This window comes from Tenrec ecaudatus, chromosome 6 (genome assembly GCF_050624435.1).
Source record: "Tenrec ecaudatus isolate mTenEca1 chromosome 6, mTenEca1.hap1, whole genome shotgun sequence".
NCBI classification, from domain to species: Eukaryota; Metazoa; Chordata; class Mammalia; order Afrosoricida; family Tenrecidae; genus Tenrec; species Tenrec ecaudatus.
In genome coordinates, this window is record NC_134535.1 from 31,973,321 (window position 1) to 31,990,837 (window position 17,517).

Sequence of the window (17,517 nt, forward strand, 5' to 3'; positions counted from 1 at the left end):
GGTGAAAAGACAGAACCCAGAGGCACAGCTTTCCTTATTTCAGACTACGCACGAGTCCCTTCTTCTGTTCAGATAAGTACCTTGCTTTAGGTACAGGTGCCACATGAACTCAATGAAGTGTTCTGGAATTCCCATTTTTCTCAATGTTGTCCATAGTTTGTTATGATCCACACAATCGGATGCCTTAGCATAGTAAGTAAAACAGAAGTAAACATCTTTCTCTAATGTTAGCCAAGATCTGTCTGCTGTCAGCAATATATCTTGTTCCACATCCTCTTGACTCCAGGTTTGAGTTTCTGGCAGCTCCCTGTCAGTGTACTTGAACTTGGCCCTTGAAAGAATTTTCCACTGTAGAAAACTTGCTACCTTAAGACATCCGGTATATATTGACATCTGAATGATGTATCAAGTTGGAAAGTCAGACAAAGAGGAAAGGAGGAGATGCCTAGTCTGTCGAAGACATAAATGGACATGGCATATTGAAAAAGCTGAAAGGTCAGTGCTGTATGAACATGGAGAACAATATATAATGTGACCTATGAGAAGACTGCAGGGGAAGATGGGTAGATCATGTAGCTTGTGGATCTAGCTAGGTCTTTAGCCTGGGGTCCATGCAGAGTCACAGAAAGGTTTGTCCAAAGGAATGTTTGTGATCAGGTTAGCATTTTTTAAAAGATGATCTGGTCAAAGGATTGAAAGCGGTTGGGAGGGGAATTATGTCAGAAAATAGGTTGGGAGGTGATTGATTAGACATAGGGGATGAGAAATACCGAGGAATTAAAGAGTCTCCAGGTTGTCCAGTGTGGGCATGCCCTTAGCATTCACTGGGATAGAGAACAAGCTTCTGGGTAGAAGGCTGGACTTTGGTTTTAGATGTACACGTTGAACTTGAAATGCCTGTGAAACATGAAAACTGTATCATTGAGAAGGCAGATTATATAAGGATGTGGGCTTCAGAAGGAAGCCTAGTCTAGAGAGGGCTTCCAAAAAGTTCCTGGAAAAAATGGAATTAAAAGATAAGGAAATTTTTCCATGAACTTAGTGAACACCTCTCCTATTTGGGAGTCAATGACTTCGAGGTAATAACAAAAATGAGGAGACTGCATGGGAGGGCACCGAGAAGCTGCAGGGTTTCCTGTCCAAAAAAACCACTTCATGTAACTCTTCAGATCCTAATGACTCATCACATCTACCCCCAGCCCCTGACTCATCTTCAGGAAGGTAGTTTACTACTTTTGATTTGCTTGTATGTCTTACATTTATGAGCTCATATATGAATCGTTTATTTCTGAGTCTCAGCTAAATTAAATGTGAACGCTCACCAATGAGGTGTGTCTCTATGCCCTGGCCCTTCTCAAATGCCCGTCATTGTCACTAATGAATAAAATGATGTGACCTCTGAGCCTCCGGGGAACGAACATCCAAGTTGGAACAAGTGGTAAATGCTGTGGTGAGGTGTAACACACTGGGAATGCATGCAGATGCAGGGGTTTTCCCCTGGGGAATTCATCCCAGCCAGTGGGACAATGTTTGGTATAGCTCACATCCTGTATGTGAAGGTTCCTGGGTTTCACTGTGTTTTGATCCGAGGAAGAAGCTGATTCCTCTGTGCGCCAGTGGTGTAGCTATGATGTCTCCATTCCATGCTGTGAGCAGACATGTCGGTCATTGAGAAAGATGTTATCGAGAGCCGTCAACATGATTTGGGCAAAATCTCACAGGAAAGATCCAAGAATGATTAAATGAAAGACCAATCTGCTCAGTTGCATCACATCCCACAGGCTCCTCGGCTCCAGGAAAATCAGACAGCACTTCTCAAATGAGCCATCTTTCTCTCTGCTCCGTCACCTCTTCCAGTAAAAAGAGGGGGGGAAGCGGAGATGGTGATGCTTGCTCGGAAACCCAAGGATGGATTCTCCTTGTTTAGTTCTTCAGAGACCCTAGACACAGGCCAGAGAGGGCTGGAGGTGAAGGGCCCCGTCCTGACCCACAGCCACCCTGCGTCTGTTAGTCGCCTGCCATCTAAAACAGATGTAGATAACATTGTAAGTCCTCAGTTTCCTCATCTGTAAGTGACTGGTGACGGTGGGCGATGAGCGGGAGGGGCGGAGTACATGGTAACATGCAACATTCCATAGAGGAACTCTAAGGATAAAGTGTGATGACATTTACAAAGCATTTGCACAGTTGGCTAAGAGGTAGTAACTATTACTTGGTAGCTAGTTATGGCTGTCGGCAGGTAGCTGCACTGGGGTGGCTTACGTATTGATGCTACAAGTTATGCCAGTGGTAAAATTTTAGGTACCAGCAGGGTCACCTATGCTAGCTGGGTTTTGATGGAGCTTCCAGATTCACACAGACTAGGGAAAAAATAAACAAGGCCCAGCAACCCACCTTTAAACATAGAGTATTGTCCAATAGAGTATTGTCCAATAGAGTATTGTCCATAGAGTATTGTCCAATGTAGTGCTGGAAGTTATTCCACTTAATAGCTATATTTCTAATAATGATTACTGTGTAAAAGGCAAATGGTTTTCTTAATACCTCCTTGACCTGTTCCAGATTCTTCAAAAGAAAGCCAAATAAGACTGTGCTTATGAAGAGGCCTCAAAAAGTTAAACGGAATTTTCTCACAAACACCTTGATGCCCCTTTATATTATTACTTATAATGGATTTTAAATGTTTTTATAGGTAAAGGTAAAACTATGTATTCACTAATAAAAATATTACTTAAAATTGGAGTGAATCACACAATTGAACTGCGTATCCAATTACCTAGACTCACCACGAATTAACCAAGATTTTTCCACAGGTTTTTCTGTCTTACCATCTAAAGTTTTTAAAAACAAATTAAAGCTATCAGGTCATTCTATTCCAACAGATTCCAGTGCGCCTCTCTCAAAAACGAACACAGTTCCACTGTTAGGTTGGATTTTGCTTTATTATGATTAAGTTCTAAATTCATTATTAAACTCTCTATTTATTCATTCATTTCTAATACCTCAAATGTGCCTCTTAGTTTTTGAGTATGCAAAACAAAAATAATGGCTTTATGGAAGTGCTGATGCAGCTGTTGATTCAGCATTACCATGGAGTTTTCTGAGGGGAGGTATGGTTGTAGGGGGAAAAAACAACAAAGCAGGACTGGCTTGTTCTAAGCAAGCTTTTTCTTTCTGTGGCCCTTTCTAATCTAGATTTACTCAAAGATGAGATGAACTAAAAAAAATAAGAGAGAGATGTGCTGAGGTTGTGGGCAGAGAGCTTAGTGGGCTTAATAGTTAGACTTGTCCTCTCAGCAGTGTAAGGCCATTTCCCTATTGACCCTTCCTTCCACATGTTTCCTGATAGCAGAATAATATCTTCTCCTTTCCTTGCTGTCCTTTGTAGAAACCCTTAGTAATGTTTACTCAGCTAACAATATTTAGTATTCTGTGTTTTTTGTCTGGAGGTGAAATTCAATTCCTCCAAAAGTGTTTGAATTCTGGAAAGATGTCGTAGACAATGCCTTGGTTTTATAATAATCACAGTAATTCATTGTATGAATATCCATGAAATGAACCAATAAAATACTTTTTTTTTATCCATTTTACTGTGGTGACTTCAAAAGTCACTTATTAGGAAGCAGCACGTTTGGAAAGGGACAATGCTTTGTGTTTGCTAAAATGGTATGGGTTCTAATGCCCATTCTGATTATTGGTGCGTGCAAGCCTGAGTCCCTGCCTACGACAATTGTTGGAGGGTAGTAGACTCCGTTGCCCTGGGAGAAGGGAAAGAAGTAAGAAAAAGGCAAAGAGTAAATGCTGACATCTGGTTGATGGGACCTGCTTTTGCCCCCAACAGTTCTGCCACAGAAAGGGATGAATGGCTGGAAGCGATTTCCAGATCAATAGAAGAGTATGCCAAGAAAAGAATCACATTCTGTCCTAGTAGGAGTCTGGATGAGGTACTGTCTTTGCTGTCTTTACCCCTTCCTTTCAGTGCAGTTCAAACAGTATTTACTTTAAAAAAAATCATTTTGTAGGAGTTTAAAAAGCAGCAAATATTCACAGAAGAATTGCAGGTGCTTGTGTAACTTCAGAGTTAAGTAATTATCTTGCCACTACTCCTAACTACAAGCGTATGATAGCATATTGATGTTTTCCCTGACTTACTAAAAAATAAATAATTAGAAACTACAGAAACCTTGAAACCTTGATTAGCTGTCATCCATTATTACCACAGGCATCTTTGGAAATGAATTTTGCATTAGAGGATTCTTTTTAGAATATAGCTAATCTTAATTTCCGAGAACACGAAGAAAAAAAGAAAAGGACAGAATAGCACGGACTTTATCCCACTTCTCTAATATCATCAGCACCGGAGGTGCCTGTCTGATAAAGAGGCTGGAGAGTATGCACCAGGCAGTTAATCCAAAGTCTTCCTTCTTCCACAGGCCGACTCAGAAAATAAAGAGGAAGTCAGTCCCCTGGGATCAAAGGCTCCCATTTGGATTCCTGATACCAGGGTCACCATGTGCATGATCTGCACAAGTGAATTCACTCTGACCTGGAGACGACACCATTGCCGGGCCTGCGGAAAGGTTGGAGATGCTAACACCCCTTCCTTTGTGATTTTTAATATGACAAGCTGCACATAAGGAACCAGCAAAGCCACCCACCCCTATCTCCCAGGGACCTGTTGCTATGAGAGAGAGAAAGAGAGAGAGGAGAGGGAGGGAAATGAAGGAAAGAAGGATACTGATGGAATCATGGCTCGTATTTTCTCTAGATATTTAGTTTGTTAGGAGGATCTTTTGGGGGAACTTATCCTCTCCCACCCAAACATTCCTTCAGCTTATCGGTAATAGACTACTCACATAAAGCAATACTAACAAACCTACAGTTAAATAGACTGCTACCTTTTTCCACAGCTACTCACAGTCGAACCTGGATAAGGCAGAAACCTGTCAGAAGGAAAACACAGCTATTTCCCATGGAATCGAGTGCCAGAAACATGTTAAGGGTGTACCAGCAAACATGGGAAACTTGCAAGACCCAGAAAAACAAAGCAATCTGATTGAGCTCCAGTTCTCCCAGGTTTCACTGGATGTTAACTGCACCTCTTTAGGTGGATGACCATGTATGTAGTTGGGGCGCAGATGAGGTCTGTAGGGAGCAGCTAATACAGAGCAAGACACTTGGCAGAGCAGCAACAGGGGATGAGCAAGTTGCTCCTCCTGCTGAGTTCAGCGAACATGGGATGTGCTGCCTGTCTGATGTAGCTTTCAACATTTTATGTTCAGCAGCTTATATGGTATGCAGTTGTATCCATAATGATCAGCCATCTTCTCACCTTTCCAATGCAGTCTTGTCTGGTTTGTCACCCCAAGCCCAACCTCCACGGAGTTAAGGAGACTGAGACTGAGTATCTGTGAAAACATTGTGAGAAGCCGACAGCATAATTAATCATATCACTTATGCCTTGGACACAAAAGAATCTAACTGAAATCATTCCAATGTGCTTTCAGATTGTATGTCAAGCCTGTTCATCAAATAAGTATGGTCTGGATTACCTGAAAAATCAACCGGCAAGAGTATGCGAACACTGCTTCCAAGAACTGCAGAAATTAGGTAATAAATAAGCAAAAGATTTAACTGAAAATTCCTCTATGCTTCCAAAGAACCTTTTCCACGTATCATCCTAGGCACATTGGCAGTGTGATTGGTGATGTTGGCCTCAAACTGAATATTGAGTTTTCTTAACTCAGATTTCCATGTAATTCAAAGAGAGGTTGGACTACAGTTTATTTTTATTCTCTTGACATAAGGTTTTGTTAAGAGAATTAATTGTAGAAATGTGATTACAGGCTGAAATGCCTCGGGCACTTGAAAGGAGTGGCCCATAGAGCAGTTCTCTATGGGAATAGCTAGGTGGCAGCTTGCTAGCCTCATTCCAGTACATCTCAGACCAGATGCAAAGGGACACGTCCTGTCTGCGTACTCATTGCTTATAGTGTGTCTACAAAGAGAATGCAGCCAGCAGGACCACACAGGTCATTATTTTGGGAAAGGATCTCTTGTTAAATTCCTGCAAGCTAGCAGATCTAAATTTTTAAGTGATCCTTTTCCACCTCTTTGAAAAAGTAGCTTATTAACAACCAGGGGCAACCTCTGAAGGTAGAAACCTAGACACTGTGCTTTCAGACCCATACACCTATAGCTTGAAGGATGACTTTTGTCTGAATATGTTTTCCTAGAAGACACACCATCGCTTCCTTTGCCAGCCTTTTCTTCTTCCCTTTGCTCTCTGCTCATAGTGTAAGTTGCCAACAAAACACAATTCATCTTGCAGTCCCGCTCCCTCTTCTCCCACCCTGATTTGATCTGTAAGTCTTGACAGTGTGTCTGAAAGTCGGTCTTCGTCTTGACTGCCCTATCTCAAGCTTGCTGAAGGCTTGCATTATCTGTCCCCTGGAGAATTAGTGTTTCCTCACAGGTTTTCTGCTGTAAATCCCTCCTGACTGCTACCAGATTTTCTTTCCTAAATCTTCAATATATTCAAGTTATTTCTCTGTCTAAAATTTAAGGCTTTCCGCTGCCTAGACAAGGTTGTTTAGGTCCAGCTATTATTTTAGTGTTATTCTCTAAGTAGAAGAAACCATTTCACACCTGCCTTTGCTTATGCTGATCTCTCTTCCTCAAGTGTTCTTCCTCTCCTCTGCTAGGCAAACTCTTACTTTCATGCCTTCATGGCCAACTAAGGCAAACTCTAGTCAGAATTCGTATTTGATTATTTGATCAATAATCCAGATAGAAAGTAATGCTTTTGGGTTTATACAAAAACAAATCATGATGGGAGATTTCTGTTTAACATACATACTGTTTTGAGGTGGTAGGATATTCTTAAGGAGCCCTGGTGGCCTAGTGGTTACATGTTGGGCTTCTAACCACGAAGTCAGCAGTTCAAAACCACCAGTCGCTCTGCTGAGGGAGAAAAGAGGAGACTTTCTGCGCCTGTGAAGAGACCCAGTCTCAGAAACCCACAGAAACAGTTCTATCCTGTCCTATGGGGTCGCTGTGAGTCAGAATTGACTCGCTGGCAGTGAGTTTAGGTTTTTTGTTTTGTTTTTAAGAGATATTCTTAGGTTTCAGAATTCTGAGGGCATAAAAGAATAATCTTTTCATTTGGTTTAATGTTTTAAAAGCATAGCTCCAAGGCCAGAAAAATGTATCACATCAGAAGGTCCTAGAAAGAGTGGGAGAAAAATAAAAAATGTGAACAAAACTTTAAAAGTCCTAAATGGAACCAAGCATAATGATCAGATGGAGACTGGTGGAAACCCCAGACTGTGGCCCATCGTCACCTTCGTAGCTTAATTTTTGGCCAAACATCAGGCAGGTCTCTAAAACCTAAAGGAAGAAGACCTAAGACAGCAGACTGGGATGTCTTTCTCCCACCCTTTCCATGCCATACCTTTTTCTAGACGCCACCAGAGGTATCGGTTCCTGGAGTGTTACAGCAGAGTTTATTAATCTGCATGAAATGGAAGTATAGAATGTTTACCATTGGCCACATAAGTATATTTGATTGGTTTTAGATCACCAGCATTCCCCAAAGGTTGGATCTCCGGGAAATCACAAATCTCCTTCGAGTGCCTTATCATCAGTCTTACATAGTATCCCATCAGGGAGGAAACAGAAAAAAATCCCAGCGGCTCTCAAAGAAGTAAGTGTTTCTATTTAAGCTTTAGAGTTGACAGAAACTGTATTATTCATCCGCATATAAGGGAAGCTGTCATTCCCCACCATTATTAAGACATGTATTTTAATACTGGTAAGGGATGTGAATGGGACCTCGACCTCTTGCTTGGTCTCCTTTGTGACCTGAGTCCCTTAAGAGATGGCAGTCCAAAACTTTGAAGAACATTTTATCACAAAATAGAAAGTAAAGCCAAAATGTGTGTGTGAATTTTTAGAAATGTGTCTGAAGGAGGCCCCTTAGCTGAGGGAAGCAATTTACAGAGGACTATGGGCATTTGGTTGTATTTACTAATCGGTACTGTTTGTTAGGTGATGAAATCAGAGAGGTTGGTGGTAATCTCGAGTGTGGCTCTGGGTAAATGTTAACTGTCAGTAAATGTTAACTGTCAGTAACCCTGAGCCTCTGTAGAGAAGTCCCTTAAAAGGAAACAAAAAAAAAATGTAAGAAGTGTGTGATCTACAGGTGTCTATTAGATTTCTCAGGTGGGAAATACCTTGGTTCTTGGCTTCACACAAAGAATCCACGCTGAAGCCTGGTTTGTGATCCACGTGGATTTTTATGAAGGATAGAAAAAGTTTCAGGTTTTACAGTTACTGAACAACGGCACCTCATGGGACTGCACACTCACATGTGGCGGCTTGAGGCCAGAGACCATGGCATGACTGAGCGGAAGGCAGAGAAGCGGCCGAAGGGCTGGTGGTCGCAAGGGTCCAGTATGTAGGGCCTTCGGGTGGGAGATGTAGTTGACCCCATTGATTGAATTAAGCCCCACCTGGCCTACTCTGGGCCCACCCAAGTCAAGTATACAGCATGCCCCTTAGATATCCTTGTTTCTCGCTACCTAACTTATCCATCTATACTAACTCCTCATCTTATTAATTTGTGACCTGCCAAATAAAAAACCCACTGCCATTGAGTCTGGTCAAACTCCACTGTGAGAAAAATTAACATGTCTGGGGATATAAAATTAGCATACAAACGGGTACTTAAAATTAACCTCTGTCTGGGGATATAGAATTAGCACACAAATGGGTACTTAAAAAATAATACATGGTAATGAATACAGTGATGAAAAAGAACAGGGACTCCACTGAGTCTTAGGGGTCAGGGAATGTTTTCCTAAGGAAGGAGATAATTCTTGAGGGTCAATTGGAGGAGTACACAGTAGGGAGAGGATGATCAAACAGAGGGAACAGTTTGTGTGATGTCACTGAGAGGGGCAGGAAGTAAAGGAAAAGATTCTGTAACCATTAATCAGTCATCAGTAAATGGGGCTTAGTAAATAAGAGTGTCTGCTTCATATGGTTCTTGGGGAGGAAACATGCCAGTCTATGTGATGAGGGCCTAGCACCTTCTCGACTGCATAAGTCCTCTTACCTGCTATCATTAGCCGAGTTTTCATATCTACAACAGTAGTAAAGAGTCTAACCATTTGTCCATTAACAAGACACCTGGCAGTAAGGAGTGCTGCATTCCCTGATAGCAGACCCCAAGGTCACGAAGGATGCTCAGATTGCATATTTTACTGGCCAGGAGGAGAGAGGTAGAGTGGTCTCCTTCAGTCAGATGCCAGGTGGAGCAGGTTGAAGACTGGAGTAGGAAATAGGACTCTGCTTGATGTCCTGGGTGCCCTTATATAAGGGACTAAGGCAGTTGGTGTCCTGAAGGTGGGCTGCCCTCAGGGATGAGCAAGAATTGGAACCCTGGGGTCTCACCACAGCTCCTAGCTGGGCCAAAGTCTGAAGGAGTCCTGAGACGGGGCCCTATATCAACTGACCAGCACTTTGAAGCCCCCCTACCTTACACCTCCTCCATGCCCTCACCTAAGTGGTTACAGGTGAGGGCAGGGTTGACTTTGAGCAGCAGAGGGTTACTGGGCGAGTGGCCAGCAGTAGCTGGCTCAAGGGCAGAGGCTGGTCCAGGCCATTGTGGACTTTTAGGAATTCTACATTATTAGTTCTCATGAAGACATCTACTTTAAGTAAAATCTCATTTGAAGAGTAGAAATTTTAGATGTTTTGTTAGAAATCACTTGATAGTCTTATATAAGGATATCTTTATGTAAGTCTGTTTAACTGCTTTTCTAATTTAATGGCAGTTTTTAAAGCTTCCATTAAATGTGATCCTTTTTATGAAATAAAAAAAAATACAGTTCACTCATTAGCTAGTGATTAAAGATAGACTTATCAGCATAGGATCGCCACATTTAGGGTCACACAGGTTCTGTGGACCAGGAGTCCATGCATGGCTTAGCTGGTTCTCTGCAGGGCTACAGTCAAGGTGTCCTTCAGCATTCGGTTCTCAGGACACTTACTAAGGAATGGTCTACTTCCCAGCCCACTTATGTCATTGGTAGAACTCCTTTCCTTGCAGTTGCAGGAGTCAGGGCCATTGCTGGAGGTCATCTTCAGTTTTATGGAGTCTGGCCACACCTCAGCATGGCTGTTTACTTCATTCGCAGCAAAGGGGAGTCTCTAGAGCTATTCAGCTAGCAAGTTAGAGTCTTAGAAAATAGAACATGGGTTGCCTGACTCCAAACTTTCTTGATGGTAGTAACATAATCATGGCAGTGGCTGTCCCATATTGTTGGTCAGCAGGAAGTCACAGGTCTTGATCACAATTGAACAGAGAGGACTATACAAAAGTGTGACTAAGCGGTCAGATGGGGCATGGGGTGGGGAGACACCCGAAGTCTGTCTACCGCATTACTAAAGTATTCCTAATTTGTTGTTTTGTAGCTACAACTGATCCTTACATTACACTTTTTTTAAATTACCAGATTACATTAGAAGCATTTGGTCTTTTTGCAGAGTGTTTAATTTCTTTTCCTTAACCTGTGTGAAGCAAAAATCCATTGCTGTCTATTCCACTCATAGTGATCCTATAGGACAGAGTGCACCCAGCCTGTAGGTTTTCCAAGGGTGTAAATTTTGCAGAAGCACGCTGTCCCATCTTGCTTCCACAGGGGGCCTGGTCGGTTCAAACTGCCACCCTGTCTGATTACAGACAAGCACTTAGACCTCTTGTTTCAGATCAAAATTTAGGAGTCAAAGACATTCTTTAAATCATTTGTATTAATAATAGGATGTTCAATGAATTATTCTATTAATATGATTATTCTCAGTCTGAAAGGCTATCTCAGGGGTAAATGGAAAGTTTTAATGATTTCCTTTCCGCTAACACTCCCTCAGTAAGTAGAACAATGGACAATATATACAGTCCAAAATGCATGCAATAAATACAAAACAGACCAGTAAAAAACCACTTGGACCTTTGAGATTAGTTCATTTTGTTTCTGCCAATGCAGAAAGAGACACGCACCCTCAAAGAAACAGACACAGGCATAGGCATGCAAACAGCTACACCAGGTCAAGTCCAGCATGGTTCCTGGGAGGGTTTGTAATCACATCATTGTAGCAGCTTCATTTTATACAGTTCCCTGTGATGCAAAAACTTTCCTCTGGAACCTTACAGTATTGTTAAGATTAATATTTTGAGAAAAATGCTTGCAAATTATTTTTGTTTTTCTGACACTTACTTACCTAGGTATCAGCAAACACCGAGGATTCGTCAATGAGTGGCTACTTGTACAGATCAAAGGGCAATAAAAAACCTTGGAAACACTTGTGGTTTGTCATAAAAAATAAAGTGCTGTATACTTACGCTGCAAGTGAGGTAAAGTCTGAAATCTAAAGATTTTTAGGCCTTGTTTTTAATTTGAACTAGAAATCATTTAAAATATCAGAAAGCAAATTTTAAAATGCTTTTGTTTTACGCATGTTTTATTTTACTTGGTTCCTGGAGGGTGGTACTGGTGCTGTTTTATTATGGGCAGTGTTCTTGCTTTGTGCTTGGAGAATTCTTACTCAAATGTGTTAATATTTCATAGTATTAAAACACAAGTGTTTTAAGTCTCATGTGACGACTTAGTAGTGCAATAAAATTCAAAGTTTTGATCTTTGTCAAGCCTTTAGTTGACACGCCCTTCTACCCATTTTTCCTGTTTCATCTCTCATGTGTTTCAGCATCCTATAACTGACGCTAAAGCCCAAGCTTTGTCTTGGTACAACCTAAGATAATTCATTTACCTTTCAGAAATATGTTTTCTCTATCTATAAAATGAAGGTCATATAATACTTACCTGCCCTTCAGGATTATAGTGAAAAATAAATTCAATGAAGAGTAATGGATTGCAAACTATCTAGCATAGATAGGTGTGGTTAGGTGGGGTGAGCGGAGAGGGGAGGCGCAGTACGTTACACATTCATGTGAATGACATTAAATCCCAGCTCCATAGCTTGAACATTCTCAAGTCTACTTATGTCTCAATCTAAAAACCCGCTTCTGTCTTGTGTGTTTGGACTTTTAGGACGTGGCCGCTTTGGAGAGTCAGCCTTTACTAGGATTCACTGTCACCCATGTCAAAGATGAGAATTCAGAGTCTAAAGTGTTTCAGTTGCTGCACAAAAACATGTTATTTTATGTATTCAAAGCAGAAGACTCACACTCAGCCCAAAAGTAAGTAACTTAAAAATCATTTCTTTTCATGGCAAGATTTCCAGTGGCTTCTTTAAATGGTTGTTTTTTAAGTGGCCCATGTCAATGCCTGGGGACAGCTCTGCATCTAGGGTTCCAGGTTAGAAAGATTCAATGTTAGTTTCCAAACTTGTGGGAGGAATTGTTCGAAAGGCAAGGCTGGGTGTCTGGAATATTTTCAGGAGGCAGAGGAGCAAAAGAAAATAGGTAGTTTTGTCCAAAGGAGTTTGTCCACACATGACCTCAGAGGAAGCAGCATGATGTGGCTTTGCTGAAAGGAGGCATTTGACCTCCTGCAGTGAGGGTGAGAATCTGCCCTTGAAACACTGCAGGGCTTTGGCAAGCTAGTGATTCAGTTGTGCTGTGGAACAGCAGGAGTTTAACCAGCTGCTTGCTAACTTCTCTCTGAACAGGGTGGAACATATTAAGAGGCTCCCATGTTACTGACTTGAGTAGCAGAAATGGATGTCAGTTTAGATGGTAAAGGCTAGATGGTCTTTAAAATTCCCAGGATATTTATTTAAATGTCACGAATTGCTTCACATATAGGTACATGTATGTCACTGTGGATTCCTGGTCCTTTCTGAACAGTTCAATTCACCTTTCATTTGATGTCTTTTTTGGCTTTACAGAGTTCTATAAATAAAGAGTTCTAATTTGTTGTAGCAAAGATCTTCCATATGTAGGTGTCATCTCTCAAAGCTGACTAATTTCTCTTGTCCACAGGTGGATAGAAGCTTTCCAGGAAGGCACAATATTGTAGCATTGTCAGTTTCTTCTCTTCTGTGATTCTGAATGGGTGGATTTTCATCAGGATGGAAGAAGTGCAGTGTAAAATGTTTATAAAGTGACACATTGCCAGGATAAATCCAGCCAAACTGTCTGATATGAGAAATTATTAGGCATAAGATAATTTTTCAAGCGTTATTGTCCATGTATGTTATTTATTATATTTTTTATGTTTACTTAATGGTCAGGACTGTTTCTGAGATTCGCACTGAATTCTGAACTACCTTTTCTTTGCAAACAAGAACACTTATTTTAATGTCATACACATATTAACTATTTGTGACACAGTCCACACTGTTATTTTCTCCTTACATTGGAACATTATTACAAGTGATTAAAAAATATCTATCCATGGGCAAATTTCCATTCAGTGCTTGGTTCAGATATGATGATGATTATGCTGTAATGCTGCTGATAAAAAATACATGTCTTTGAAATAGTATAATAAACTTAGGTGAACTTTTGTGTATTTTAATGGAAAAGAAAAAAAAATACATGACCAGCTTCTACCTCAGTGACTGTGAAATGAAATTCCAGTAAATTGTCTTAAGTATTTCTACTGTTAAGGGTTTCTTTGGGACAAAGTTAATGTTCTCTCATCAAGATATGACAGCAAAGGGCTAGAAACTGAATGCATTTTCAGCTGAATTGTGGGTAGGAATGAGGAATACAAATAATGAACTTTTTGCAGAGGAATACAAATAATGAACTTTTGGGACTTCAACTACCACCTCAAAAAACCCTGGTGGCACAGTCGTCTGTTGGCTGCTAACCACAATGCTGCCAGTTGAACCCACCTAGCAGCAACATGGGAAGCAGACCTGGTGCCAGGATCAGCTGAAACCAACTTGACAATATATAACAACAGCAATAATAAGGACTTTTAAAGCCACCAAGCTCAGTACTTGTTTTCTTAAGCAAAATACTAATTGTGCTTTCTGTAAACATTATAATGCCCCCCTTCTTTTGTGAATAAGAGTTCTAAGCTGAAATCAATGGTTGTATTTGTACCTAAAATGAATGTTACATTCCTTAATGTACTTTAAAAAAATGAACTGGAATTAGCTCTATCAGAAAAGCACAAATTCTAAGCCAGTATTAACTGAAATTGTACATATAGTATTCATTTTTAAGATATTTCAATACCACTTTATGACACATCCTTCATAATCATTTTTAAAGTCCTTTGTTACCTTAGCCAGCTATCAGTGTGCCTGATAGGAAATATTTATATTCATAATCTTGATGCACTGATCGCTTAACACATGAACTACTCTGTACATACAATTGTTGGTTGGCAGAAGGACAAAAAGAAAAAGTTTAAACTATGGTTAAAGTCATGGCTGATGATTATAATGCAGGTTTTCCCGCCGTCTGAAAGCAAATTACATAAAGTGAAGCAATGATCATTCATTTATGTGGGGAACATTTTTGAGCATTTGCAGAAATCCCTTCTTTATCTAGTGCTGCTATAACAGAAATACCAAAAGTAGATAGCTGGAGGAAGGTCTGTGTCATTTCAGGGTCTGTGGGCCTACCAATGCTTGTGGCTTAACGATCTGTCTATTTATATGCCTTGACCTCAGTCTTCCTCTGGGCCTATGAGGTTCTTAGCACAAGGGCCCTGGGTCCAAAGCACTGTTTCCCAAAATGGGCGATACCGCCCCCTCAGGGACACTGGAATGATCCAGGAGGGCTGTAAAAGCAGAAACCTACATTTTATCCTGGATTGTGGGCTACAGTATGAAAACTTCATGGTCAGGGGAGGTGCTGAATAATTTTTCCCATAAGGGGGACAGTAGGCTAAGTGAGTCTGGTAACCTATGGTCCAAAGAATGCATTAGCTTCCAGCTCATTCTATATGATAGTCTGGTCCCTCTCCTTTTCTGTTTGCTTATCTTCTTACCTCTTGTAAAATAAAAGGTGAAATGGGCCACATCCCTAGAAACTCTCCTTATGTCGAGGCTGTGATCTTAGTAACCATGCTACATTCTACCCTAATCCTGTTAACAAAATGAATCTTTAACAAAATTTAATCCTGCTTCACTAATAGAAGGCAAAGATTAAGGTTTACAACTCAGAGGACAATTTAATGACATCACAAAAGGGGAGGACAACTACACAATACTTTTATTTCATTCACCAAAATTGAAATGCTTAGCACAACACCCTTAGCTGCTCCTGTAGGTCTTCCTAATACCTTAGGGCTATTACTAATGGATGCACAAAATAAACTTCGAGACACAGTCAAAGCTCTGGTGGCTAGGTGCGATGCGGGGTGTGGGTCTTGGGGAAGGAGCTCAGGGATGCTACTGCCTCTGTAGTGGCTTCCTTCAGAACAAACTTAGTGTCGCTGTTGCCCCCTTTTTTTTTTCACAAAGAAAAAATCCAGTTTCTGTCAAATTCTCTCCCATTTCTTTCAGTTAGCAAAAACAATTACTAGTGTATGCCTTTTGAATAAATGAAGCGACACAAAGGGAACTTTTGGAAAGTTGGGGGAAGAGTATAACTCTAAACTGAGTTTAAACTATCCAAAAAAAGCAAGATTACCTTTCAATATTTCATGTCAGGGTAATTTTCCTATATAAAGGATTTCCTAGCTCAATGTCATACCAATGACAACCAAGAGAATTCTAGAAAGCCTTTCTAAAGCCATTTGTAGGCGTTATCCTGTGGCACCAGGGCCCTATGAGACCTAGGTAGGTTCCCAAATGGATTTGGCTGAGCACCCTTTTTCGGGGGTGGGATGAGTGGATTAGTGCTCCCCTGGCAAGTAAAACGGTACTCTAGCCCACAATCTAGAATAAAGTATAAGTATTTACTTTTGAGGGCCCCCCCCACTCCCCTGGGGGCAGTATTATCCACTTAGGGACATACTGATTTAGAGTTGATGCTGTACTTGTTTCTGGTTGTGTTTTGCTATGGAACCTCCTGTTGCAACCTCACCCACAATGTTCATATGCTGCCTAACCCTTTGTTCCTTTAATGAAAGTGTGGAAGTAAATATCTTGGCCAGCTCACTTATATAAGAACCATTGCTACGAGGGTTTCAGTTATACATGCACATGGGTTCATTCGAACAAAATGTGTTTAAGTTCATCTCTACCATCAGTGAGTAGTGGCAGAGAAGTAATATACTGTTCAGTAATGTGCTTCTTAGTTTCATTAGGGCGCCTTCCTAGGCGCTCACCTGCCCTGCAGAAAAAGATACATATTTTTGTGCCTTAAGAAAAATCTTGAAGTCAAGGCTAATAGCAAATTAAAAAAATAAAACCCAAGCAGACATTCTCCCAAATAATGGGAACAGTGCAACAAGTTTACTGGGAAGCTGCCAGATAACACATTTTTAAGTGGATTCAGTGTTTTAGCTGGATCAAGGAAGGTCAGTCCTTGTTAGCACTTCCCCATGATTATAATCACTTGTCTTCTCATTTGAATACTTTCCTTGTGTTATCTGAACTTAAAACACTGACAGCAATTCTGAAGCATAGCTCCACTCTATTTTCATCTGTCACAACTGTCAGTGGCAGCCCACTGGCTTGGCATTCCATTAAAATGTGCCTCAACTCGTTTCTCACTCTTTTCCTCCGGTGTCATACCCTCCAGCTAACCCTAACACCCCTTCTGAGTTGACAGTTTTCTTCTATCTCCCACACTTCCCAGCCTGTTTATCCAAGAGTGCCAAACTTGAAAGCCACCTTCTCTGTGAGAATCCTAGCTTTCTCTTATTGCTCTAGACTAACTAGATCCTTCCTCTGCTCCCATAACTCACTGCATATTCCTAAGGACTTTCCTATGGTGCTTGCCAGTCTGTCCTTGAGAACCTTAAAGCTACAACTCATTCCTGTTTGAGATGCCTCCACTGCCCCTGGCAAAGTGCCTGTATTTGCTCTATTCAATTGCTTTTGATTTTCAGGGGGAAAGTCTCATACTGGAGCCTATAATCTTTTTAATGTAGTTTTCTAAACAAAATTTTATCCATGTTTTCCCTGTTAATACTCATTTTAGTAGAATGTTTTTTGGTTTTAAGGTAGTTGAAAATTTTCAAAAAGCTTTTTGTGGGAATGCAGAGGAGATGAAATGGGGGCAGCTTTTTTTTATGAGTTGCTACAGCATGTAAAAATTCAATCTTGAAATACTGTTGCTTCTTTAAATGACTTTTGATCTGTTTCTAGATTTTTTCATAAAGTGATTAGCTTATATTTTTGTCCATATAGAAATATAAAACCTTTATAAATAAAAATGACCATTGTAAATAATGTTAATATGTATTATATTTATATAAATTGTGACTATGATACAATTTTTTGTTATGTCTTTTTTCTAAGTATAATTAGGGGAAACCCCTTTACTCACAAATGATGTTTTCAAAATGACTTCCGCTTCCTACTTTTAGTAAATGAACTTACTGTGACATATTTGGCGCTGCAGAATAAGTGCTGGGCTACTAC

At 40.6% G+C, this 17,517-nt stretch overlaps 1 protein-coding gene across 2 annotated transcripts in view; it reads left to right on the forward strand.

Annotated features, from left to right (window-relative positions):
• The window catches only part of FGD6 (FYVE, RhoGEF and PH domain containing 6), a 123,514-nt gene extending 106,204 nt beyond the window's left edge, over positions 1-17,310 (forward strand). For both annotated transcript variants that reach the window (XM_075551163.1, XM_075551164.1), the window contains exons 15-21: positions 3,842-3,944; positions 4,434-4,580; positions 5,508-5,610; positions 7,578-7,705; positions 11,288-11,416; positions 12,111-12,259; positions 13,004-17,310. In XM_075551163.1, the coding sequence (XP_075407278.1) occupies positions 3,842-3,944; positions 4,434-4,580; positions 5,508-5,610; positions 7,578-7,705; positions 11,288-11,416; positions 12,111-12,259; positions 13,004-13,040 (796 nt within the window). In that variant the 3' untranslated portion in view covers positions 13,041-17,310. The remainder of the gene's footprint in view (positions 1-3,841; positions 3,945-4,433; positions 4,581-5,507; positions 5,611-7,577; positions 7,706-11,287; positions 11,417-12,110; positions 12,260-13,003) is intronic.
• The last annotated feature ends 207 nt before the right edge of the window (positions 17,311-17,517 follow it).